This window comes from Cebidichthys violaceus, unplaced genomic scaffold, assembly GCF_023349555.1.
Source record: "Cebidichthys violaceus isolate CVI_PGR_0920_01 unplaced genomic scaffold, fCebVio1.0.p SCAF_208, whole genome shotgun sequence".
Taxonomy (NCBI): domain Eukaryota; kingdom Metazoa; phylum Chordata; class Actinopteri; order Perciformes; family Stichaeidae; genus Cebidichthys; species Cebidichthys violaceus.
In genome coordinates this window covers 29,709-56,835 of record NW_027176382.1, presented here as the reverse complement: position 1 = coordinate 56,835, position 27,127 = coordinate 29,709, and the positions used below count along the sequence as shown (strand labels likewise).

Here is a 27,127-nt window from a genome sequence, read left to right as displayed (position 1 = left end):
TACACTGTGCTTGTACTGGGTAACTCAGTGACAGCTCTCTCTCTCTCTCTCAGATGCGTTCGGTGGATCGCGTGTTCAAGTTCATCGACCTGCCGTCGGAGGAGCCGCTGCCGGAGAAGTCCGGCGGCGGTAAAGGAGACCCCGACCTCGTCATCGACAACCCGCACGCCCAGGGCTGCTGGCCCAACCGGGGCCAGATGGACGTCCAGGGCCTCACCGTCAAGTACACGGAGGCCGGGCGCTCCGTCCTCAGCGACGTCTCCTTCTCTGTGGAGGGAGGGCAGAGCGTGAGTGTGTGTGTGTGTGTGTGTGTGAGACTGGATGTTAATGAAACAGGGCAGAGTGATGCATGTTAGATTGGATTTTTGAAAACATCAAAGCTCTGATTAGCTGCATTTACAGGCTCACAGGACGGCCATGTTGAGGTGACGTGTTTGTTTGTAGACGCTTGAATCGATATTCTTTCTATGAACCCTGGATCAGTGGACTGTGTGTACGAGAGAGGAGTCAACGCCTCGCAGGATTCTCTCCACGTCTGCAGCTCTACGGACCGATTCAGCGATGTTCAGCTCTCTGTTTTGGATTACTTGATGCAGTTTTGACTGTTTGTGTCTCGTTTCGCTCATCAGGGTCCAATCCAGAGGTTTAATTAAAGAACGAGTGATAACGGATCTCTGTTGATCCTTGATCCATACGGATCTCTCTCTCTCTCTCTCTCTGTCTCTCTCCCTCTCTCTCTCTCTCTCTCTCTCTCTCTCTCTCTCTCTCTCTGTCTCTCTCCCTCTCTCTCTCTCTCTCTCTCTCTCTCTCTCGCTCCCTCTCTGTCTAGCTCTCCCGCTCTCTCTCTTTCTCTCTCTCTCTCACGCTCCCTCTCTCTCTCTTTGTCTCTATCTCTCTCCCTCTCTGTCTAGCACTCCCTCTCTTTTGCTCCCACTCTCTATCTCTCTCTCTCTCTCTCTCTCTCTCTCTCTCTCACTCCCTCTCTCCCTCTAGCTCCCTGTCTTCCTCTCTCTCTCCCCCTCTCCCCCCTCTCTCTCTCTTTCTCTCTCTCTCTCTCTCTCCCTCCCTCCCTCCCTCCCTCTATCTCTCTCTCTCCCTCCCTCACTCCATCTCTCTCTCTCTCTCTCTCTCTCTCCCTCCCTCCCTCCCTCCCTCCCTCTCTCGCTCTCTCTCTCTCTTCCTCCCTCCCTCTATCTCTCTCCCTCCCTCCCTCCCTCCCTCTCTCTCCCTCTCCCTCTCCTTCCCTCCCTCTCTCGCTCGCTCTCTCTCTCTCCCTCCCTCCGTCTCTCTCTCTCTCTCTCTCTCTCTCTCTGTCTCTCTCTGTCTCTCTCTCTCTCTCTCTCTCTCTCTCTCTCTCTCTCTCTCTCTCTCTCTCTCTCCCTTCCTCCTCCCTCACTCACTCCCAGTAATTATAGCCGGTATGAGCTCCTCATAATGAATCCTAGAGGACAGCTGAGCTCAGTAGGTGTCATCACGTTAGCCTCGTCCCGTTAGTGACTCTGATAAAAACGAGCTAATTGTTGCTGCGAGGCAGCGGAAGAAAAGCACAGCGAGCTTCTAGACCCTAAACACCTCGAGGCGGGAGTTCATTTCACAACGAGACTCTCGATATCATGACGTGCTGCACAGTATAGCACTGATGCAGTCATGCACGCTCACAAGGACGCCGGCTGCAGAACGAGCTGAAAACGCTGTGAATTAAGCTTATTGATGGAGCAGATTCAAATGTTTCTGTTGTGTGTGTGTGTGTGTGTGTGTGTGTGTGTGTGTGTGTGTGTGTGTGTGTGTGTGTGTGTGTGTAGATCGGTCTGTTGGGTCGAACCGGTTCAGGGAAGAGCACCCTGCTCTCCGCTCTGCTGCGACTCGCCTCCACCGACGGGGAGATCTCCATCGACGGCGTCTCCTGGAGCTCCGTCTCCCTGCACGAGTGGAGGAAGGCCTTCGGGGTGGTGCCGCAGGTACGAGTGTGACACACGCGGCGCACGAATAAGTGTTGAGAGGATGGCTTAGTCGGTGAATGACAAACTCATTTTCAACAAAATGTCAATGAAGCAGAAAAAAGCAGTTTGGTGACGGGGAAGAATTCAGCTTTGAGACTTACATCTGAAACAACTAAGTGTCGTCTCAAGAGGTTTTCAAACATGAATAATTCACTTTTTATGGCACTTTAATACAAGATATGCAGCACAAAGTGCTTTACAGGGAAGGAGAAACACATAAAGACAGGAATAGAAAATGATAATTAATGGAAAAATATGATGGGAAATAAAAGACAATTAATAATAATAATAAAAGATGGAACATTATTTTGAATGAGACTCGACCATTTTAGAGTAAAAGAAATAAGTAGAAGAAGACTGAGATAAAATAAAAACATGTCTTTTATGTTAAGTCTGTTTAAGGATTGGAGACAAAAGTCTGGAAAGAAATATTATATTTACACTTTATGGTGACAATATTTTAAATTAATTCGATTTTAATTGATTAATGTATTTCCCAGCATTAATAACCTAAATCACACAATCATACTGACCCACAACTGTAGAGAGTAGTAGATAAATAAAGTACTTTATAGAGAGCTGCAGAATTTTTTTTTGACCAAACCAGGAAGTTGGCATCGAACCGATTCAATCAACTGAAGCCAATGATATTATTCCTTTGGATTCTGAATTATTGCAAACATATATGTTCATGATACTAACATGTTTTGTTCAGTTAGATCATCTTCACAGATTTAAACGTCGCCTTCACTGACTCATTTCTGGGTTTCAGGACTCATTCCTGCTTCAGCGCTTTATTCACTGCATTATTTAATATTCATGTGGTGTTCGCATCCTCTCACCTCTTGAATTTTAGAACCGAAACATTACACTTAACACTTAAGATTTTAAATGAAGTAACAATGCTACTACAATTCTAACTGCTCAAAATTGTTATTATTTCAATGCAGCCTCTCTGATCCAGTCCCTCGGCAGTGATTGAAGTGTTTTCTGTGTCTGTTTTGAACAGAGAGTTTTTATTCTGACCGGAACTTTCCGGATGAACCTGGACCCACACGAGCGTCACAGCGACGAGGAGCTGTGGAGGGTCGCCGAGGAGGTGAGGCTGGTTCCTGTTTTCCTCTTCTGGTTCTTGGTAAACCGGTCTGGTCTGCCAGACAAGTTTGACATTTAATAATTCATTTACGGTAATGGACCTTTTTATTTTTGTGAGACGGCAGTTTAGCAGCTCTTTTAATGTGCATCGAAAACAAAACGATTACAAAAACATCTCAAAATCGTCTTCTTTAAATGAAGCTGCAGCTTCAGAATCTTCGTCTTTAAATTAAGCTGCAGCTTCAGAATCTTGTCTTTAAATGAAGCTGCAGCTTCAGAATCGGCTTCTTTAAATGAAGCTGCAGCTTCAGAATCATCTTCTTTAAATGAAGCTGCAGCTTCAGGATTGGCTTCTTTAAATGAAGCTGCAGCTTCAGAATCGTCTTCTTTAAATGAAGCTGCAGCTTCAGAATCATCTTCTTTAAATGAAGCTGCAGCTTCAGAATCGTCTTCATTAAATGAAGCTGCAGCTTCAGAATCTTCTTCTTTGAATAAAGCTTCAGCCTCAGAATCGTCTTCATTAAATGAAGCTGCAGCTTCAGAATCGTCTTCTTTAAATGAAGATGCAGCTTCAGAATCGTCTTCATTAAATGAAGCTGCAGCTTCAGAATCGTCTTCTTTAAATGAAGCTGCAGCTTCAGAATCGTCTTCTTTAAATGAAGCTGCAGCTTCAGAATCGTCTTCTTTAAATGAAGCTGCAGCTTCAGAATCTTCTTCTTTGAATAAAGCTTCAGCCTCAGAATCTTCTTCTTTAAATGAAGCTTCAGCGTCAGTAGAATAAAAACTTATCTTTTAACTAAATGTTTCAGGTTTAAACCAGATTCTCTTTCGAACATTTTTTTTGTGAGTGAACCACAGCTGCTCGTCCTCCGTGACGGTCAGCGGAGTGAAACTCTGAAGTAAAAATCTGTCCCGTGTGTCGTCAGGTGGGTTTGAAGTCGGTGATCGAACAGTTTCCAGACAAGCTGGACTTCCAGCTGGAGGACGGAGGCAACGTGTTGAGCAACGGACACAAACAGCTGCTGTGTCTCGCCCGCTCCATCCTCAGCAAAGCCCGCATCCTGCTGCTGGACGAGCCCTCGGCCTACCTCGACCCCATGTCAGTACTAACGCCCAAACACTCTAGTCTCTGTGTGTGTGATGCTTTCCTAACTTCATTTGTTAGTTCAGAGTTTACGGTGCTGTTAGTTAAAGTACATTACAATCTTCCACCGCTCTGTATTTGATTGTAAATGCACCTCTTCTACTTTACTTTACTCTGAGCCTCAGAACAGCACATTCACATTTAAGACATACAAAGTGAACTAAGAAAAAAGTGGCTAAAAAGTGATTCTCGTTCCGCAAGCTGTGCACTACTTTATAAATGTGTTTTTGTACAGACAAAACCCTTTTTGGGGATTTTGAGTTAAAAGTTCTTCGCAAAAATATCTTTTTGTCACGACCCATACATGTGAATAGAAAAAACAAACAAAAATCTTGCTGATTTTGTTTGTAACTTAATTTATATATTCATCTTAGCAACACAAAATATCTCCCAAACTGACATCCATACATGTACCTACACGTCTAAGACAAATTTAAAACCATGAAATGTGTCAAAATGATCAGAAAATGATTTTCATCAAACAACATTACACATAGATATGGTAAATTTAGGAAAACGTTGACGTTTAATGCGTCAAAAATGTCAGACAGTAAGATATTTATTTCATGTCACTAACAGATAGATTTAGGGTTTATTAATAAGAGCCCTTGAAACAGCGGCGTCATCCTGCCTGTTTAACCGGAGTCTCTTTGATATTTGTCTTTTGTGGACAGTTTAGAAGCTTAAATCTAATCTAATCCTACTGCCACACTTAAACACAGCTGATACCTCAAAGTGGCCGAGGGTTTAAGTGTGTGTGTGGCCGTGGAAATCTCCCACATCCCACATGTGTGGTGCTCCCTGTCACTGCATATGGTGACAATCTAGGAGGGCTTACAGTAATTCTGTGTGTGTGTGTGTGTGTGTGTGTGTGTGTGTGTGTGTGTGTGTGTGTGTGTGTGGGTCTCCAAACATATGTGCTTAGACACACACACACACACACACACACACACACACACACACACACACACACACACACACACACACACATAATGGTAAATGAAGCCTATAGTGAGCACTCTAGTTTAACCCGCGGCCAACGCGGCCTTAAACGGGAGCAGAACGCTAAAGCTAATGTGCGTTAGCAGTGGAGAGAGACGGCCTTTGATGATGATGATGATGATGATGATGACGACGGTGGTGTGTGTGTGTGTGTGTCTGTGTGTGAGCAGAACGCTGCAGGTCCTGAGGAAGACGCTGAAGCATTCGTTCTCCAGCTGCACCGTCATCCTGTCAGAACACAGAGTGGAGCCGCTGCTCGAGTGTCAATCCTTCCTGGTAACTTGTTGGATAAAACATGGATTTTTATGTGATAAAAATAAGTTTAAAAAATGTATTAATCGCAAAGGAAGTTCTTGTGCCAGAGATTAACCAAAGATCACAACAAAAGTGAATGAATAAAACAATAGAGTCAAACTATAAACAGACATGAACAATAGAGTTGTAAGTGGATAAAAAGTCTGTTTTCAGTATTTAAATTCTTAGGGTCTCATTAATAAACCAGCGTGTAGGATCCACACTATTTCCCACTAATTCTGATTTTTAAAAACTGCGTCTGTCAGTGTGCAATTTACTTTTATGAATCCTAAATCAATCCTAAATTCCCTCTATAGATCAGCATTGACTCAATATCTTGTGAACAAGCGTCGTAGTAGTTTTCTTTACTTCGGTAACTACCGAGAGAAAGACCAAGAAAAGTGATTTCTCTGACGCATAAATCCAGAAATCGTTCCCTCCTCATTCTTCCGTTCACATAGTCCTCACAGTGCTAGTGTCAGCACAATATTTAAATGTTTATATCAATCAGACCACCATTGGACCTCATTCCCGTTTGCATTGTGCCGTGAATTACACAAATTATGTTTGTCAAGAAAGTTACATTTCGTCATAAAACTGTAGAAGTATACGTCTGCGGAAATACGTAATTAAGAAAAATGTAACGCCCCAAAAGTGGAGGCTGTGGGCGGAAGTGACGTCTGTCTCTGAAGCTACGATACCTGTGTGATTTAACGGGTGTCACTCTTTCTTTCTCTTCCCGGCTGATTAAAGGAGTTGTTGGTTAAAACACATCGTTTACGATAACGTCACATTTGGAACATAGCTAAGTTAGATAGCTAGCTAACTTACTTACTTAGTCAGCTAGCTAGCTAACTTACTTACTTAGTCAGCTAGCTAGCTAACTTACTTACTTAGCTAGCTAGCTAGCTAACTTACTTACTTAGCCAGCTAGCTAGCTAACTTAGCTTCAATCGTAGCCAAGTAAGCGGCCATGTTGGTGACGCACATTTTGTGAGACGGTTTGACACAAAACTAAATGGTAATACGACAAACTGCGACTTTTTTAACTTGCAAAATGATGTATGTTTCTGTAAGTCATGGCACAATTCAAACGGGTTAAAAAAATAAATAAGGTTGTCTCCCCGTTGACTAATTTTCCGAAATAAGGCCCCATGGGGGACACCGGAAGTGGAAGGACTTCGTCTCTACGTACTATTCCACATGGTTACACTCCAAATAACACACCAAATAAATGACATTTCACTGGTTCCACTCCCGAGAACCTTTGTCTTAGCTCATCTCCTGTTTGTCTTTTAGACTTTTGAAAACTTTAATGACAATTCTCGGAACAGCCCAGTAAACAATAAACATAGTGTAGACACAATTAAACGCAGAACAACAGAGACGACAACAAAAGCTCATTCACATCCCTGTCACTCTACTGTAAACTCTGATAGGCTAACTGAAAGAAAGAAAGACCCTAAAAAAAAAAAAGCATGTTTAGCTTCAGATCGTCTGAATTGAACCCGACTCTAAAGTTCAGCTGCTTTTCTTCAGTGAAGAACGTTCGTCATCCGGCAGAACGTTCCGCACAGTTTAGGACAACACATCCTGTACCGCACACACAAACACCAGCTGGGTGTGTTTGTTGTTGCTGTGGTTGTAGAGTGCACCTAATGAAGCTTTAAAGTGAATATTTAATGTTTTTTTTAGAGCATCGGTGTGATTTTTAAAGCAGTCAAACCAACTAAAGGCCATTAGTTTTCATTTTGAAAATCTTAGAGACGCTGCTGACTCTCTCTCCCTCTTCTGTGCAGATGATCGAGGGCAGCTCCATGAAGAGCTACGACTCCATCCAGAAGCTGCTGAACGAGACGAGTCACCTGAAACAGGCCATGAGCCCCGCCGACAGACTCCGCCTCTTCCCGACGCTGCACCGCCTCAACTCCAGCAAGAGGGCGCCGCCGCAGACCGCCAAGATCTCCTCGCTGCTGGAGGAGGCGGAGGACGAAGTCCACGACACTCGCCTCTGACCGGCCAGACACACACACACACACACACACACACACACACATAAATACATAGCAAACAACATCTGGCTACACACACTGATGTATGCAGCTAATTGATTGAAAGTAAATTCACACTAATATCATTTGTGATAGATGTAATTGTTTGAATCATTTGTAACACTTCCATGTAACAGTGACCACCGAGTGCAGAGCGACATGGTTATGACGTAATGTGCAGATAATAACGCCTCCTAAACTCTGAGGAGCTAAACTCTTTCTTGAACCGTTTAAAGTGCCTTTGCAGGTTTCAGTCATGTTGTTTCTTTTGGGGGTGAAGCTGAACGACCTGCGTCTGATAATCCTCAAAGAGTTTCTCCTCTAACTCCAAAAATAGCGTGCTTTGAAAAAGCATGAATTGCATCGTAGTTAGTTTTTACTTTTGCAAAATTGTTTTTAAAAAACGTTTCATTGGTTTGAATTAAGGGACTTTTACTTTCTAAGAAAAAATAATGTTTTTGTTCGGAACAACCAGCTACTTTTTCACTTTTCAGTCTCTTTAGATTGTTTGAAGTCGGACCGAACACAGAAGAGCAGCCGCTGTAGAAGTCTGACCCTCCTGTACGATCACAAAGTGTGACTGCGAGAGGTAATCAGTTAGCTAGCAGGAATAGATAACGTTACAAATAAAGACATTAACTAAGACGTCTGATGTTGATGCTAAGCTAGCTTGTTCTCCATGTTAGCCTCTCTGGTCGTATAGAAGTCTAGTCTAAAATGACTCTACTTCTCTCTTGATTTATTCCCTCAGTAAACATTGTAAACATGAGTTTATGGTCTCAATCTCTAGTTTCAAGTCTTCTTCAATACAGCATGATGTTCATTTAGTACATTATGGAACATTTCGAGTCAAACAGACCATAAAGCAGGGGATGCTTTAGGGGCGGGGCTTACTGTGATTGACAGGTCTCTACCATGGCGTTGTCTGGCTTGGGAGTTGTCCGTGTTTTCATCTTAGAACTTGAACTCTTCCAGAGTGTGTTTTCAGCTCATGAACGATAATTGTTAAATGTTTGGTCGCCTAAAAAGTGTTTTGTTGTACTTCGCTCCACCTTCTGTTTTTACTTCTTGTTGCAAAAACAAGATGGCGACGACCAAAATGACTTCAGAACTGTAGTCAAAGTAGACAAACTAATAGTCACGGTGACTTCGTCCACTTCTTGAATACGCTCTGTGGTTTTGGCGACACGGTGACACTGCTGCTGCTGCGAAAGTCGTCCGTAAAAATTGACACCAAGACACATTTCAGGACCGACGCTGATGGACTGGAAAAAGACGAAATTTTGAAAAACGTATTTCTAAAAACATTAGTCAAACGGGATTAAAGCCTTGTCTACCCTTCACAAATATATTTTTTTCAAACAGATATTTTCCTCTACCTTATAACAATATAATCCTGTATATCTATGAAATATCTCCGTCAGTAGGTGGCGATTTAGGGCTACATCAACGATAAGACTTCTACAGTGGCTTCATGTGTGGTTCATTGAAGTAGTTGGTTAGTCAACGTTCAACACACACACACACGCACGCACACACACGCACACACACACACACACACACACATTGACATCATCGGCGACTCAGAGACCTTTATTTTTCTATCTGTATGCACTTTAGAGACACCCTGAGGTACTCAGCAGCTTCAAGGAAACAGTTCTTCTTCCTTTCGGTTCCTCCGTAGAATGAAGCTGTAGATGTAGAATTGTGACCTTTTGTTAACAAAAACACTCTTTTTACTTTAACTATTGTGTTACTCGATGAATTATAGAGACAAGACGCTAATTCACTAAAAGAACATTTTCTATTTGAAATATATATTTTTTCAGAGCTGTACAAACGCAAACATTAACAAGTTCAAAGTTCTTTCTGTACTTTCCCTCTGAAACTGGAAACTGTTTAAACTCTCTTTATTTTCTTCAGTGTGTTGCTCTTTTCCTGCCGTATAATAGTTTTGTAAAGCAGCGATGCCGAGAGTGAAGGTACCACGGACAGAAGCCTCGATACGTGAACTGTGATTTTCTTTTTCTTTTTTTTTTTTTACAGAGTAAATTAAGAACAGTTGTTTGTTACTCATAGGAAAGGGACGCAGATGTCCAAAAACAATGTATAAATGTATTTGTTCAATCAACTATATTTCCAGTAAAACTATAAAGATTTTAAGAACGTCGTCGTTGTTTTTGTCATTTGTGTTAAAAGACGACGAGTTTTGTTCAAAGAAAACTCAACGATCAACCATTTCTACTATAAATGCAACTTTTATATTATAAACTGTACAATACGATGTATATACTAAATACATACATACATACTTTACCCACGAAATGATACAAACTGACTTCAGAAGCTTTCAGAAAGACACAATTAAATATTGATTTTCTTCCAAAGACACATTTCTGTAGGTTTCTCTCCACCATCTGTAATTTTTTTGTTTTAAATCTTCTTGTTTTTAATGACACCGATGGTCGTTGAGTGAACTGCAGTCAGCCTCCTGTCGCTTGTGTGAAATGTTTAACCTTAAAAACTAAATTATGATCCGATTTATGATTTATTTAAAGAACACAAAGGGGGATTTTTACTTTAACTGATTTGGTGCAAAAGACGATACTTAAAAAAAATAAAAAATCATCTTTTTGGGACTTCAGGTGTAAAAAAAAAAAGAAGAATAGAAGGAGTCCGATGGGGATTTCTAACAGTGCCATTTTAATGTTTGTGCTCGAAAGACAGTTCTATAAACTTCAAACAGCTATCGTACAGATCAAAATCATAGCTTGACTAGAATCTCTCCTGTACATATGTATAGATATATATATTTATATATATATATAAACAACGTCCGCTTCACATAAAACTTGTCCTCAAAAGTAAGAGAGAGAGAGCACAGTGGTAATGGAAAGCAAAAAAACCCAAATTAGAGTAGAATTACACCGTTGGGCTTAAATGATGGGCATTTAAAATATTTATTATGGCTTACAGTTGATAGGACGTCCTGTGTTTGTACAGTTCTATTACTTATTGCCACGGCCCCTTCACTCTGAAACAAGTGACGGGTTCAGAAACAAACTCCTTTTACAAACACTATGTACACATTTCAGGTTGTTTTTTTTCAGCAGTTTAGCTTTAAGGTTTTCGTCACTGTACAAGCGTCATACGTCACGTACACCAATCTATAGAGCATTTAAACGTACTAATTCTTATTTACAAATATATTTGGTAAAACCCTGATTAATTTCAACAGTATTTAAACCAACCTTGCAACTATTTTAAAGATAAAACACTTGAATATCTCAAAATACTTAATAGCAAAAAAAAAAAGAAAAAAAAAAAAAGAAAAGAAAATAAAAACCTGCTTGTTTCTTCTTCTTTGATCCAAAAACACTTTTCACTAAAAAGGTAACACCTTCAGTTACTCTTCGATGGCCTTATAGCAGTAGTGCGAGCACAGTATTTCACTTTAAGTACACAGAAATACTGTGTCAGTACTGTTCTGAGGCAGTTTCCACCATTTAAATACGTTCTATCTTCCACACCGTCCCATAATAATCTGCAGGTCGATACACTGGAATAAGGCAACAGTAAAGTAACCTAAAGTTTTTTTTTCACCCCTCCCCCCATTTAAAAGTCTTACCAAACCAAACAAATACTTCAAATACTGTGATAGAATAAAACTATGGTCCCCAAGTACACAACTGTAGTACAGTGTAACAAGTACGGATAACAAGTACAAATACTAAAAGTCAAAAGTCGTCAGGTACACAGTCTGTACACCATGGAGGGAGGGTTTCACAGCGGAGTCAGAGAAAGAGGAGGAGTCAGAGGAGGAGTCAGAGGAGGAGTCTACTTGTTGTTGTTGTGTTCATGCAGGTCTCCGTGGAGGATCCAGATGTCCTCGTGTGATTGGTTGTTTTCGTTGATGTTGTTGTGGTAGTCGTAGTAGTTGTTGTTGTTGTTGCTGCCTGGAGGAGTCGCCTTTGTTCTGCTGCTGCGGCTGGAGGCCATCTGGGTTCTGCTGCTGGAGGAGGAGGAGGAGGAGGAGGAGGAGGAGGAGGGGGAGGAGGCGCTGGAGGCTCGTGTCTGCTGCCCCCTGCTGCTCGGGACGGGGAGCTGCGACTTGGCGCGAGAGCCCGAACGCCGGTCGCTGCTCTGGACGGACGACGTCTGGACGGAGCTGCTGGACCGACGGACGACAGTCTGCACAAAGAAACACAGTTTGGTGAGCGGGAGCCAAGTTTTACTCCTTTACAGTCGAGAAGAAGCAGATTTCGGTCATATTTTTTATTTTTTAAAATTAAGCTTTTCATATGAAGGTGCTGTCAAAGTCCTTGTATGTGTAAACATACTTAACAATAAACTGATCCTGATATTCTCTCCTTTAAATCTACTAAAATATACGATCCATACTTTTTTAGTTACTTGTCTAAGGCAGACACGAGTCTGGAGGTTCTGAACAAGTTTAATTTTGTTCAAAAATGCAAAAGACTTGCAGCATAAATAATCCATAAATTCAACTAACGTATTAGTCCCAAGCTGAATTGTGCCGTCAGTTTGCTGCAGCACCAAAACAATGAGCTCAACGACGTCTCTGTAAAGTACAACCTATGAAGCTGCAAACAATGACGTCTTTCAGTCCTGGACGGGTCAATTATGTGCGAGGCGACACCAAAACACACAAGACGCATGATTAAGAGTCGCACAACAACAATCGCACACATCCAATACACTCAAATAACGACTTAAATGCAGCATTCTGTGGGACAACATGCACACGGATTACATACAGTAGCAATTATTGAGTTACACACTGAGCTGTCAATCATAGATGGACTTTGTGTTTTTTAGGGGGGGGGGGGTTAGTCCCGCCTCTCACCGTCTGCGGTTGCTGCTGGACGGCGGTTTCCTGCTCGGCCGTGTGGGGGGGCGCCCCCTCACTGGGAGAGCTGGAGAACAGGATCAGGTGGTCTTTGGTCTGGGAGATCTGTGGGAGGAGCCAAACGTGAAGAGGAGCCTCCTGTGAGCGTTGAACAGGTTGAGGACTGACGTCTTTTAAATTACACGGTGGGGTGGTGGTGACCAGCTGTCGTCAGAGTCATGCAGGTAAATACTGATAACCGGTCATTTAGAAACAAAGCCGGTAAGAGATCATGTTGTTGGCATCAAGCGAAATATCTCTAAAGCAGCATTGAAGTCATCTTTAGTCCCTAAACTCTAATCTCAGACTGATGAAATACTAAAGCATCACGTTTTAAAGAACTTTTAAAACAAAAGAAACGATGACTTTCAAGACTCAAAAGCCAAAATCAACCTGATCAATAGGTCCTAAGTCCTCCTCTCTAACAGCCCAGGAGCTACTTAAAGATGGTGCCACACACACACACACACACACACACACACACACACACACACACACACACACACACACACACACACACACACACACACACACACACACACACACACACACACACACACTAATGGTCTCTATATGTGGAAGAGTGAGAGCGATGCATTTAAGTCCCGGGAACAAAAACATGTGACAGCAGAGACGACAGCGTAATTAAGACCCGAGTGAGTTTGTATTTTGTATCCAGCTGGATGACAGAGACGCACAGCGGTAGTCAGAGCTACAGTACATCCACGATAGATTCTTTAGTACAAAGGGTTAATGCTCAGTCCTTTGTTTGCACTGAATTTAAACAGATTTTATGCAACATGGACATTATCATTGTCTGGTTGTAGAAAAAAAACCAAATACACTTTAATGATGGTTTATAAAAGTTATGGAAAAGAGAAGATCTTTGCAGATTAAAAGAAACCTGCTGTCAGTGTTGTAACCAGCTGAGAGAGAAAGACAGAGAGAGACAGAGAGATAGACAGAGAGACAGACAGAGAGACAGAGAAAGAGAGAGAGACAGACAGAGACAGACAGACAGAGAGAGAGAGAGAGAGAGACAGACAGAGAGAGACAGAGAGAGATAGAGACAGAGACACGGACAGAGAGACAGACAGACAGAGAAAGAGACAAAGAGACAGACAGAGAGAGAGACAGACAGACAGAGAGAGATAGAGACAGAGAGACAGACAGAGAGAGAGACAGACAGAGAGAGATAGAGACAGAGAGACAGACAGAGAGAGATAGAGACAGACAGACAGACAGAGACACAGATAGACAGACAGACGTTACCTTGCTGATGTCTGGCTCTGACTTGCTGGAGCACAAAGTCTGCAGCTCTCTGATTAAATCCGTCTCGTCGTCGGAGAACACAGACAGACCTACAGGCTCCCTACGGACAGTGAAAGTCTCATTTCAGTTATTGAAAACACAGACGTGTAGCATCTCAACATGCTAACGAACGCTAACGGAGCACAAACCTCTGGGCGTCGCCGTTGTTGTTGAAGCTGACGTCGGTGCTGGACAGTGAACCTGCAAACACAAACACAAACGATGTAAAGGTGAATAGAATTTAGTTTGTGTGTCTCTCGGAGGTAAAATATGGTCCAAACCAGCCACACTGAGGTCTGTGGATTAACCCGAGTACGAGGGACACACGTGAAGGCTGTCAAACAACGCCCACTGGTGGATATGCACTGGACCCTCAGGAATCCACATCCCTACATGTAGATGTTCAGACCCTTGAACCTCTCAAAGTCCGTCCCCTTTCAAAGAACCTGAATGCACCCTTGTTTTAATAATGGTGCGTTCAGGCGGTCCCGTAAAGTCAGGAAGTATCACATGATGTAAATATTGAGATCCTGGATTTACCTGCACTTTGTGGATTTAGATGGTTCTCTTTACCTGCTGCATTGTTTACCAGTTTATTAATTCTTACACTGTAGTTTGTGTCTCTGTAAAGCTAGACCATGGTTTTTACTTGCAGGTCCTCTGCAGGGCACAGACCAGGTCCTTCAGAGGACCCAAACCCCTGAACTGGGATGCTGACGCTCTAGCAGAGCAGCCTCCTTACCCTCTCTAAAGGAACCGCCGGAGCTCCAGCTCAAGGCGGGGCTTCCCTTCTTCCGAGGACTGGTGTTGGATCGTCTCAACTTGCCGCTGTCCCGCCCCTTCCTACCTCCTCCGTTGCCACTTGATTTATAGCAGCCGATGGCCGACAGAGGGAAGGTCCCGCCCCGAAACTCCAGCAGATACCTGTCAATCTCTGCAGGAGGTGACCAAGAAAGACAAATACACACATCAGTATCGTTTTAAGTAATACTTTTTCTTTTCTATTTCCCAGGAGGAGGAACCGTCTTCATCACACACACACCGTGTCGAGGCAGCGGGCAGCCTTGGAGAACAGCCTTGTTGACCAGGATGCTCAGAGCGGCCTTCACCACGGCCTGCTGCCCGGCAGTCAAGCCACAGTTGCTAGGAGACGATCGCTGTGGCGATGAGGAGGAGGTGCTGGAGAGGGAGGATGAGGAGGAGGAGGAGGAGCAGCGCTTGGCCGTTACCCGCGAGATGATGGCTTCTTCCACGCGGGGGACGACCACGGCGTTCCAGAGCCGAGACAGCCACCTGTAAACACACAGATACACTTTGACCTCAGAGTGTGACGTGATCGAAGATGTCTCAACAGATATCACAGTATAGTACGTCAGAAACACCATGAAAATATCACAGTATAGTACGTCAGAAAGTCATGAAAATATCACAGTATAGTACGTCAGAAAGTCATGAAAATACCACAATATAGTACGTCAGAAACACCATGAAAATATCACAGTATAGTACGTCAGAAACACCATGAAAATATCACAGTATAGTACGTCAGAAAGTCATGAAAATACCACAATATAGTACGTCAGAAACACCATGAAAATATCACAGTATAGTACGTCAGAAACACCATGAAAATATCACAGTATAGTACGTCAGAAAGTCATGAAAATATCACAGTATAGTACGTCAGAAAGTCATGAAAATACCACAATATAGTACGTCAGAAAGTCATGAAAATACCACAATATAGTACGTCAGAAACATCATAAAAAAGTCACAGTATAGTATGTCGAAAAAGTCATAAAAAAGTCAAAAAAGTCATAAAAAGTCAAGAAAGTCATAAAAAAGTCATAAAAAAGTCATAAAAAAGTCATGAGTCAAAAAAGTCATTAAAAAGTCACAGTATAGCATGCCGAAAAAGTCATAAAAAAGTCATAAAAGAGTCAAAAAAGTCATAAAAAAGTCATACAAATTCATAAAGAAGTCATAAAAAAGTCATACAAATTCATAAAAAAGTCATAAAAAGTCACAGTATAGCATGCCAAAAAAGTCATAAAAGAGTCAAAAAAGTCATAAAAAGTCATAAAAAAGTCACAGTATAGTATGCTGTATAAGTCATAAAAGAGTCATAAAACATTCCATGGTCAAATTCGTCATAAAAATATGCAAACCTGGTTGCTTCATTAAGTGGGAAACGTGCAATTTGATATATCACAAACATACACACACACTAACATATACACACACACACACACACACACACACACCTGACGACTGCCTGTGTGTTGTTGGGCACCACAGGGCAGGACAGGAAGAGCTGTGGGCCCAGCAAAGCCTCGTGGGTCCCCAGACGGGACAGACAGGCGTTGAGCTGCTGCCACACCTGGTTCACCCACAACACACACCGCTCCATGACGCCAGCAGGCGACCAGACTCCAGTCCCCACCTGGAGGAGGTAGAGGAAGGGATAGAAGTTGTTTTTTTCTCCATGTCTACATCTCTTAAATTGAAATACTTTTGGAATCATCGTGGCGAACGCATCGTCTCCGTCTTCGGCAGCTGGAACTGAACCTCCCACCGACCTTGTGGAGCAGCTTTCTGCGGAGGTGTCTTCCCAGCAGGCCGTGCAGCGGCTCCTGATCCCAGCGCAGCGTCACCCAGCGGAAATGCTGCTGGAGGCGGAGCTCCGAGCCCTGCAGGCGGGGCTTAGACAGCGTCGCAATCAGGAAGCTGCCTTGGTGAAAGCGGTGGGGACCTGAGGGACAGGAAGTGGATTCATCTTCCGTTATTTAGTCAAACGTTTATTATAAGATGAAGAAGGTCACTTTATCTCACTAATAAGCACAATTATTGTATATTTATTAAACTTTTTAATAAATAATACATAATACAGAACTTTATCTTTTGTATCTTTTATCGAGTTTTAATATTTTAACGTTCTAAAATAAAAAATAAACACATAACGATACCACATTAGTCTCTAGTGGTGAACATTGAGAATATAGTGCTATAATTATTGCAGCGAGTCGTACCGGTGCTGAGAGCCAGCGGGGAAGCAGAGCTCCTGTTGTCCAGACTGTGGCAGAGGTCTCCCAGCAGGCCTGTTAGGGATGAAGCCTTCTCCAGTCCCTCCAGCAACACCACCACACAGGGACCAGTGGGACCGCATGGCACACCCGAGCCCATCGCCGGAACCAGGAAACCTGAGACGGGGAGCCAACGATGACATTTCCAATGACAACTAATGAGCTAGAACGTTTAAGTCCTTAATAGTCCTCATGAAGATACCTTCAGGCCGACAATTAGACCGAGAGGTGATGGATTAGTGCTGAGAGGATCTCTAAGGACCTTATCCATAACTCATGACATGATCCAGCATTAGATTCACCCACCTGCTGTATGATATACATAAAATATGTCCTGGTTATATTGTTTGAATCTTCTGAATCTCATTCATTGTTTCACTGTTATGCTTCTCTAAAACGTACTGATTTATTGTTTCTATCGTTAAATATTATTTTCTTTTTGTTACTTTGTTTATGGATTTCAGCACAACATAATATCACGACATGTTGTGTAAGATTGTGTATGTGAAGAATAAACATAATTTGATTATTGCTGCTGCACGTAATGAACACCTAAATCTGATTAACCCTTTAATGTGAAAAAAAATAAAAGTATTTATAATTGTGTAGTATGTCATCAAAATTTAAAAAAAAAAGTCATAGTATAGCATGTCGAAAAAAGTCATAGTATAGCATGTCAAAAAAAGTCATAGTATAGCATGTCAAAAAAAGTCATAGTATAGCATGTCAAAAAAAGTCATAGTATAGCATGTCAAAAAAAGTCATAGTATAGCGTGTCAGCAAGAGCTGGGGATTGAACTACTGACCCTCTGGTTGAAAGGCGGCCATGCTCTCCACCTAGCCACTGTCATCCCACAACAGTATAGCATGTCAAAAATGTCATAGTATAGCATGTTGAAAAAAAGTCAGTATAGCATGTCGAAAATAGTCATAGTATAGCATGTCAAAAAAAGTCATAGTATAGCGTGTCACCAGGAGCTGGGGATTGAACTACTGACCCTCTGGTTGAAAGGCAGCCATGCTCTCCACTTAGCCACAGTCATCCCACAACAGTGCTATATGTCGAAAATGTCATAGTATAGCGTGTCGAAAAAAAATCATAGTAAAGCGTGTCTTAAAAAGTCATAGTATAGCATGTCAAAAAAAAGTAATAGAAAAGCATGTCGAAAAAAAGTCATAGTATAGCATGTCGAAAAAAGTCATAGTATAGCATGTCGAAAAAAGTCAGTATAGCGTGTAGAAAAAAAAAAGTCAGTATAGCGTGTCGAAAAAGTCATAGTATAGCGTGTCATCAAAAGTCAGTATAGCATGTCGAAAAAAGTCAGTATAGCATGTAGAAAAAAAAAGTCAGTATAGCATGTCGAAAAAAGTCATAGTATAGCATGTCGGAAAAAGTCATAGTATAGCATGTCGGAAAAAGTCAGTATAGCGTGTAGAAAAAAAGAGTCAGTATAGCGTGTCAAAAAAGTCATAGTATAGCGTGTCATCAAAAGTCATAGTATAGCGTGTAAAAAAAAAAGTCATAGTATAGTGTGTCGAAAAAAAGTCATAGTTTAGCGTGTTGAAAAAAAGTCAAAGTATAGCATGTCAGCAGGAGCTGGGGATTGAACTACTGACCCTCTGGTTGAAAGGCGGCCATGCTCTCCACTTAGCCACAGTCATCCCACAACAGTATAGGATGTCAAAAATGTCATAGTATAGCATGTTGAAAAAAAGTCAGTATAGTGTGTTGAACAAAGTCATAGCATAGTATGTCAAAAAAAAGTCATAGTATAGCATGTCGAAAAAAGTCATAGCATAGCATGTCGAAAAAAGTCAGTATAGCGTGTCGAAAAAAGTCATAGTATAGCGTGTCATAAAAAAGTCATAGTATAGCATGTCGAAAAAAGTCATAGTATAGCGTGTCGAAAAAGTCATAGTTTAGCGTGTCGGAAATAGTCATAGTTTAGTGTGTCGAAAAAGTCATAGTTTAGCGTGTCGGAAATAGTCATAGTTTAGTGTGTCGAAAAAAAGTCATAGTATAGCGTGTCGAAAAAAAGTCATAGTATAGCGTGTCAAAAAAAAGTCATAGTTTAGCGTGTCGAAAATAGTCATAGTTTAGTGTGTCGAAAAAAAGTCATAGTATAGCGTGTCGAAAAAAAGTCATAGTTTAGCGTGTCGAAAATAGTCATAGTATAGCATGTCGAAAAAAGTCACAGTATAGCATGTCGAAAAAAGTCATAGTATAGTATGTCATAAAAAGTCATAGTATAGCATGTTGAAAAAAAGTCAGTATAGCGTGTCGAAAATAGTCATAGTATAGTATGTCGAAAAAAAGTCATAGTATAGCATGTCGAAAAAAAGTCATAGTATAGCATGTCGAAAAAAGTCATAGTATAGTATGTCGAAAAAAAGTCATAGTATAGCATGTCGAAAAAAGTCATAGCATAGCGTGTCACCAGGAGCTGGGGATTGAACTACTGACCCTCTGGTTGAAAGGCAGCCATGCTCTCCACTTAGCCACAGTCATCCCACAACAGTGCTATATGTCGAAAATGTCATAGTATAGCGTGTCAAAAAAAAGTAATAGAAAAGCATGTCGAAAAAAAGTCATAGTATAGCATGTCGAAAAAAGTCATAGTATAGCATGTCGAAAAAAGTCAGTATAGCGTGTAGAAAAAAAAAAGTCAGTATAGCATGTCGAAAAAGTCATAGTATAGCGTGTCATCAAAAGTCAGTATAGCATGTCGAAAAAAGTCATAGTATAGCGTGTCATCAAAAGTCAGGATAGCATGTCGAAAAAAGTCATAGTATAGCATGTCGAAAAAAGTCAGTATAGCGTGTAGAAAAAAGTCATAGTATAGCATGTCGAAAAAAATCATAGTATAGCATATCGAAAAAAGTCATAGTATAGCGTGTCATCAAAAGTCAGGATAGCATGTCGAAAAAAGTCATAGTATAGCGTGTCATCAAAAGTCAGGATAGCATGTCGAAAAAAGTCATTGTATAGCGTGTCATCAAAAGTCAGGATAGCATGTCGAAAAAAGTCATTGTATAGCATATCGAAAAAAGTCATAGTATAGCGTGTCATCAAAAGTCAGTATAGCATGTCGAAAAAAGTCATAGTATAGCATGTCGGAAAAAGTCAGTATAGCGTGTAGAAAAAAAAAGTCAGTATAGCGTGTCAAAAAAGTCATAGTATAGCGTGTCATCAAAAGTCATAGTATAGCGTGTAAAAAAAAAAGTCATAGTATAGCGTGTCGAAAAAAAGTCATAGTATAGTGTGTCGAAAAAAAGTCATAGTTCAGCATGTCGAAAAAAAGTCATAGTATAGCATGTCAGCAAGAGCTGGGGATTGAACTACTGACCCTCTGGTTGAAAGGCAGCCATGCTCTCCACTTAGCCACAGTCATCCCACAACAGTATAGGATGTCAAAAATGTCATAGTATAGCATGTTGAAAAAAAGTCAGTATAGTGTGTTGAAAAAAGTCATAGCATAGTATGTCAAAAAAAAGTCATAGTATAGCATGTCGAAAAAAGTCATAGTATAGCATGTCGAAAAAAGTCAGTATAGCGTGTAGAAAAAAAAAGTCAGTATAGCATGTCGAAAAAGTCATAGTATAGCGTGTCATCAAAAGTCAGGATAGCATGTCGAAAAAAGTCATAGTATAGCATGTCGAAAAAAGTCAGTATAGCGTGTAGAAAAAAAAAGTCAGTATAGCATGTCGAAAAAAGTCATAGTATAGCATGTCGGAAAAAGTCAGTATAGCGTGTAGAAAAAAAAAGTCAGTATAGCGTGTCAAAAAAGTCATAGTATAGCGTGTCATCAAAAGTCATAGTATAGCGTGTAAAAAAAAAAGTCATAGTATAGCGTGTCGAAAAAAAGTCATAGTATAGCGTGTCGAAAAAAAGTCATAGTATAGCATGTCAGCAAGAGCTGGGATTGAACTACTGACCCTGTGGTTGAAAGGCAGCCATGCTCTCCACTTAGCCACAGTCATCCCACAACAGTATAGGATGTCAAAAATGTCATAGTATAGCATGTTGAAAAAAAGTCAGTATAGTGTGTTGAAAAAAGTCATAGCATAGTATGTCAAAAAAAAGTCATAGTATAGCATGTCGAAAAAAGTCATAGTATAGCATATCGAAAAAAGTCATAGTATAGCGTGTCGAAAAAGTCATAGTTTAGCGTGTCATAAAAAGTCATAGTATAGCGTGTCGAAAAAGTCATAGTTTAGCGTGTCGGAAATAGTCATAGTTTATTGTGTCAAAAAAAAGTCATAGTATATCGTGTCGAAAAAAAGTCATAGTATAGCGTGTCAAAAAAAAGTCATAGTTTAGCGTGTCGAAAAAAAGTCATAGTATAGCGTGTCGAAAAAAAGTCATAGTTTAGCATGTCGAAAATAGTCATAGTATAGCATGTCGAAAAAAGTCACAGTATAGCATGTCGAAAAAAGTCATAGTATAGTATGTCATAAAAAGTCATAGTATAGCGTGTCGAAAAAAAGTCATAGTATAGCGTGTCGAAAATAGTCATAGTATAGTATGTCGAAAAAAAGTCATAGTATAGCATGTCGAAAAAAGTCATAGCATAGCGTGTCACCAGGAGCTGGGGATTGAACTACTGACCCTCTGGTTGAAAGGCAGCCATGCTCTCCACTTAGCCACAGTCATCCCACAACAGTGTGATATGTCAAAAATGTCATAGTATAGCGTGTCGAAAAAAAATCATAGTAAAGCGTGTCTTAAAAAGTCATAGTATAGCATGTCAAAAAAAAGTCATAGTATAGCGTGTCATCAAAAGTCATAGTATAGCGTGTCATCAAAAGTCATAGTATAGCGTGTCAAAAAAAAGTCATAGTATAGCATCTCTAAAAAAGTTATAGTATAGCATGTCGAAAAAAGTCAGTATAGCGTGTAGAAAAAAAAAGTCAGTATAGCATGTCGAAAAAGTCATAGTATAGCGTGTCATCAAAAGTCATAGTATAGCGCGTCAAAAAAAAGTCAGTATAGTGTGTCGGAAAAAAGTCATAGTATAGCGTGTCGAAAAAAAGTCATAGTATAGCGTGTCGAAAAAAGTCATAGTTTAGCGTGTCGAAAAAAAGTCATAGTATAGCATGTCAGCAAGAGCTGGGGATTGAACTACTGACCCTCTGGTTGAAAGGTGGCCATGCTCTCCACTTAGCCACAGTCATCCCACAACAGTATAGGATGTCAAAAATGTCATAGTATAGCATGTTGAAAAAAAGTCAGTATAGTTTGTTGAAAAAAGTCATAGCATAGTATGTCATAAAAAAGTCATAGTATAGCATGTCGAAAAAAGTCATAGTATAGTATGTGGAAAAAAAGTTATAGTATAATATGTCGAAAAAAGTAATAGTATAGCATGTAAGCAGGAGCTGGGGATTGAACTACTGACCCTCTGGTTGAGAGGCGGCCATGCTCTCCACTTAGCCACAGTCATCCCACAACAGTAAAGTGTGTCGAAAAAGTCATAGTTTAGCATGTCGAAAAAGTCATAGTTTAGTGTGTCGAAAAAAAGTCATAGTATAGCGTGTCAAAAAAAAGTCATAGTATAGCATGTCGAAAAAAAGTCATAGTATAGCGTGTCGAAAAAAAGTCATAGTATAGCGTGTCGAAAAAAGTCATCGTATAGTATGTCATAAAAAGTCATAGTATAGCATGTCGAAAAAAGTCAGTATAGCGTGTAGAAAAAAGTCACAGTATAGCATGTTGAAAAAAGTCACAGTATAGCATGTCGAAAAAAGTCACAGTATAGCATGTCGAAAATGTCATAGTATAGCATGTTGAAAAAAGTCACAGTATAGCATGTCGAAAATGTCATAGTATAGCATGTTGAAAAAAGTCACAGTATAGCATGTCGAAAAAAGTCACAGTATAGCATGTCAAAAATGTCATAGTATAGCATGTTGAAAAAAGTCACAGTATAGCATGTCGAAAAAAGTCACAGTATAGCATGTCGAAAATGTCATAGTATAGTATGTCAGCAGGAGCTGGGGATTGAACTACTGATCCTCTGGTTGAAAGGCAGCCATGCTCTCCACTTAACCACAGTCATCCCACAACAGTATAGGATGTCAAAAAAGTCATAGTATAGCATGTTGAAAAAATTATAAAAAAGTCATAAAATAGAAAACCTTCATTGCTGCTGCTGTGTTTAACCTGCTCTGCATGGTTACGTGCGCCATGTTTGTGTGTGTGTGTGTGTGTGTAAGTGTAGGTGTGTGTCGGTGTGTCCCTACCACAGGTGATGAAAGTCTCCAGCAGCTGCTCTTTGGTCAGGCTCTCGTCCACCTCCACCCTCACCACGTCACAGCCGAGCCCCCCCAACTCCTGCTTGGACTGGTGGAGACGAGAGAGAGAGAGAGAGAGCAGAGGAGTGAGGAGACGAGTGAGGAGACAGAGAGGTAAGAAGGGAGCGCGTTGTCATGGAAACAAAGAAAATCTACTACTACTACTACTGTGCGCTGGGAGGAGCCGCAGCGAGAGGAGAATGTCAATGAGCAGAGAGGGCTTTTCCATCCACACCGCCGCTGTCAGAGAAGAGGACAGCTGCTGAAGACATTCTGCTTCCACCGTTTCCTGTCTTTATATTCTGAAATGTCCGAGTACATCGGTCGAACAAACGTGTAAAAAGGTTGAGGTGTTCAGTACTTAACACGTGGAATTCATGCTGATTAATCAAACACCGTCATCACAAGGTCAACAAGCTGGCGTTGTTAAAGAAGTCATTGTAAATAAATGTACAACCTTGAAACATTTGTGTGTTTTTTTTTAAAGCATTAATATTCACCAGATCTCTGAGCTTCTGCAGGAAAATGAATCTACACTACAGACTGAACACCGCTGTGACTCCAACAGAGCGTGATGAGAACACTTGTGGACCGACTGGACCGGGCTGACCTGCAGTGTGTTTCAGCGTGTTGTGGTGAGATGTTTTGCTGTTTTTTTTTTACTGATTGCATCCTATTGCTGTATCATTGCATCACACCGTGCAACACATTTAACTTCTCTTTAAAACAGGAGGGGGGGGGGGGGGGGGGCTAATGGATGTTTCCCAAACCAGAAACATTAAAAGAAGCTCACTTTAAGTGGAGTTCGTCAGCTCTCTCATTAGAGAAACACACCAGTCTAGTACGTCATTATTATTCACCTCTGGCTTTTTAAATTGGAATCCCATGATTAGATATTCTGGGAAGATCAGCCCGAAACCTTTGTTAAACACCAACAACCTGTTTCTAAATGTACCATCCGTGATGTGAAACAGAGGCTTCATATCAGGGCTGAGCAATTAATCGCATATTATCAAGCTTTTGTCTCCGGTGTACGATGCCTTTGGGCTGCGATGTTGACGTTTTAAAACGCCGCCGCATATTAAAATCAAGCGCTCCCTAAACTAACAGCAGGCCGCTCAGGGGGCGATCCAGATGTTTGGGTCTCACTTTTGTGCAGCAGTCTGGGAAAAAACTGAACTGCATGTTGCAGGTGAAGAAGAACATTTTTTTGGAGTCATATCTTGATGCAAAGATTATTCAATTATGAAGAATGAAAGTGAAAGCAGTGCTTTGCTGTTTGTTATTTTTGGGTAAAGACATTTTTTTGTGAAACTGGCGGACGTACTTTGATGCAGCGGGCGACCAGGTTGGCGATGTATTCCTGACAGCTGCCCTCGAGCCCGTGAAAGATGAGGTTCCCGTACTGCTCCACCTGGACGGAGCGAGAGAGAGAGAGAGAGAGAGAGAGAGACAGAGAGAGAGAGAGACGGGAGAGAGAGAGAGAGAGAGACAGAGAGAGAGAGACGGAGAGAGAGAGAGAGAGAGACAGAGAGACGGAGAGAGAGAGAGAGACGGAGAGAGAGAGAGAGAGAGAGACAGAGAGACGGAGAGAGAGAGAGAGAGAGAGACGGAGAGAGAGACGGAGAGAGAGAGAGAGAGAGAGACGGAGAGAGAGACGGAGAGAGAGAGAGAGAGACAGAGAGAGAGAGAGACGGAGAGAGAGAGACGGAGAGAGAGAGAGAGAGAGAGACGGAGAGAGAGACGGAGAGAGAGAGAGAGAGACGGAGAGAGAGACGGAGAGAGAGACAGAGAGAGAGAGAGACGGAGAGAGAGAGAGAGACAGAGAGACGGAGAGAGAGAGAGAGAGAGAGAGAGAGAGAGAGACAGAGAGAGAGAGAGACGGAGAGAGAGAGAGAGAGACAGAGAGAGAGAGAGACGGAGAGAGAGAGAGAGACAGAGAGACGGAGAGAGAGAGAGAGAGAGAGAGAGAGAGAGACAGAGAGAGAGAGAGAGACGGAGAGAGAGAGAGAGACAGAGAGACGGAGAGAGAGAGAGAGAGAGAGAGAGAAACAGCTGGATGAGTTTAGTTCATCAATGAAAAACTAAAAACTCAGATCCAAACATTTCCAAGAAGTCCAAAAGTAAATTCCGTCAAGACGCCATCAATTAATTTATGTTCTCCAAATTATTAAATTGATCTAATAAAAACAAAGATTATTTCATTTAATATGCTGAATCACTTGACACCTGTTTTCTTTCCTTCTCTTCCTTAAATAAATTAGATTCCTTTTTTTTTTTCAATTTGCATTTTCTTCTGTTCATTTCGTTAAACTTACACTTTTTAACTTTTGATTTGACAATCAAATTGAGGACTTTGTTCCCAGATTGATTTTTGATCCCAGTAAATGATCAGTTGAAATCATTAAGAATAAATATGTTGCAAACCTTCCTCCTTATTATATTCTTGTAAGTAGAAGTCATACTTTATTGATTAACTGTGAATAAAACATGGATTTATTAATAATAGAGTTGTTGCTGCCCAAACTTCCATAAAGAATCCGTTGCCACAGCGATGATCTAAGCCGTGAAACACGTTTCTGTGTGAAGACTCGCTGTGGATTAAAGTGTCAGCTCACTGTCAGAACAGTGAACCAGTGAAGAAGAGTCAAAGCTTTGAGGAGCTTCTGTTTCTCTTTGATCTTTCTATCATCGGCTTCTTCTTCTTCTTAAAATGTTAATCTGATATCTTGATTTCTGCTCAGCTCTCGCTGCTTCACCTCCACACGGCCAGCAGGGGGCGCTTCAATCCTCACTTTGCTTTCATCTGTCCATCACTTCATATCTCTCTCTCCCCCTCTTTCTTTCTCTCTCCCTCGCTCCCTCTGTCTCTCTCTCTCTCTCTCTCCATCTCTTTCTCCCTCTCTCCTTCCCTCTTGCTCTCTCCCTCTTTCTTTCTCTCTCTCTCTCTCCCTCTTTCTCGCTCCCTCTGTCTCTCTCTCTCCTCCCTCACTCTCTCCCTCTATCTCTCTCGCTCTCTCTCCCTCCTTCTCTCCCTTTCTCTCTCTCGCTCTCTCCCTCCCTCTCTCCCTCTCTCTCCCTCTCTCTCTCCCTCCCTCCCTCTCTCTCTCTCTCTCCCTCTCTCGCTCGCTCTCTCCCTCCCTCCCTCTCTTTCTCTCTCGCTCTCTCCCTCCCTCCCCCCCCCCCTCTTTCTTCACCATTCTCTCGCTGCAGTCTCCTCCCCCCCCCCCCCATCTATTTTTGACGTCTTACTCATCTAATCCCCTCAATCCCTCGCAGCTCTCCTTTGTTGTGTGTTTTCATACCAGGCGGACGTAGTTGTGCAGCAGCGGCAGCGGGAAGAGGTGTTCCAGAGCCAACTCATCGAGACACGACTCAGACAGGCCTGTCAAAGAAAACACACACAAACCACACACACACACACACACACACACACCACACACACACCACACACACACACACACACACACACACACACACACACACACACAATAAATCCTCAAATCCGCTCTGGTTTACATGCTCAGCGTCAGCGGACGACCCGAGCGCTCCGGCTCCTCCGTGACATCACGCGGCTGCAGAGCTCAAGGTGTCCTCCGTGGTAACTCCAGAGGTTCAACAGCTGTTTGTCCTCAGGTGGTCTTCAGCTTGAGACAAAGTCAGAGATGTGTCGCTTCACAGCTCTGCTTCTTTTATCACACACACACTCATCCCTCACCAAAGATCCTCATTAAACGTCTGTCTTCAGATCGTCACAGAGTTATTTCTGAACATTAATGTTTCCTTTAAATCACGCTCCATAAACACTGGTAAACCAGCTGTGGCGTAACTAAACCCTCCATGTAATTAAATGTGACAATGTGGTGCGTTCACTTGGCCCCGCGTAGCTGGTTCAGGTTAGTCATTAGCGATTCGTCGAGTAGTTGAGAGTCAGGAGAGCCGAT

General features: G+C 41.8%; 2 protein-coding genes across 3 annotated transcripts in view; one reads left to right on the top strand and one right to left on the bottom strand.

Annotated features, from left to right (window-relative positions):
* cftr (CF transmembrane conductance regulator) overlaps positions 1 to 9,756 on the top strand; it is a 39,706-nt gene extending 29,950 nt beyond the window's left edge. For both annotated transcript variants that reach the window (XM_068716714.1, XM_068716711.1), the window contains 6 exons: positions 54 to 287; positions 1,803 to 1,958; positions 3,010 to 3,099; positions 4,022 to 4,194; positions 5,412 to 5,517; positions 7,335 to 9,756. In XM_068716714.1, coding sequence (XP_068572815.1) covers positions 54 to 287; positions 1,803 to 1,958; positions 3,010 to 3,099; positions 4,022 to 4,194; positions 5,412 to 5,517; positions 7,335 to 7,550 — 975 coding nt within the window. In that variant the 3' untranslated portion in view covers positions 7,551 to 9,756. The remainder of the gene's footprint in view (positions 1 to 53; positions 288 to 1,802; positions 1,959 to 3,009; positions 3,100 to 4,021; positions 4,195 to 5,411; positions 5,518 to 7,334) is intronic.
* Positions 9,757 to 11,369: 1,613 nt separating this feature from the next.
* LOC137877029 (cortactin-binding protein 2-like) overlaps positions 11,370 to 27,127 on the bottom strand; it is a gene marked incomplete at its 5' end in the record, with an annotated part of 41,733 nt that continues 25,975 nt past the window's right edge. Inside the window, 12 exon segments of the mRNA XM_068716709.1 lie at positions 11,370 to 11,777; positions 12,454 to 12,561; positions 13,768 to 13,867; positions 13,956 to 14,007; positions 14,549 to 14,740; positions 14,849 to 15,099; positions 16,071 to 16,249; positions 16,386 to 16,558; positions 16,836 to 17,006; positions 23,133 to 23,232; positions 24,511 to 24,597; positions 26,489 to 26,568. Coding sequence (XP_068572810.1) covers positions 11,370 to 11,777; positions 12,454 to 12,561; positions 13,768 to 13,867; positions 13,956 to 14,007; positions 14,549 to 14,740; positions 14,849 to 15,099; positions 16,071 to 16,249; positions 16,386 to 16,558; positions 16,836 to 17,006; positions 23,133 to 23,232; positions 24,511 to 24,597; positions 26,489 to 26,568 — 1,901 coding nt within the window.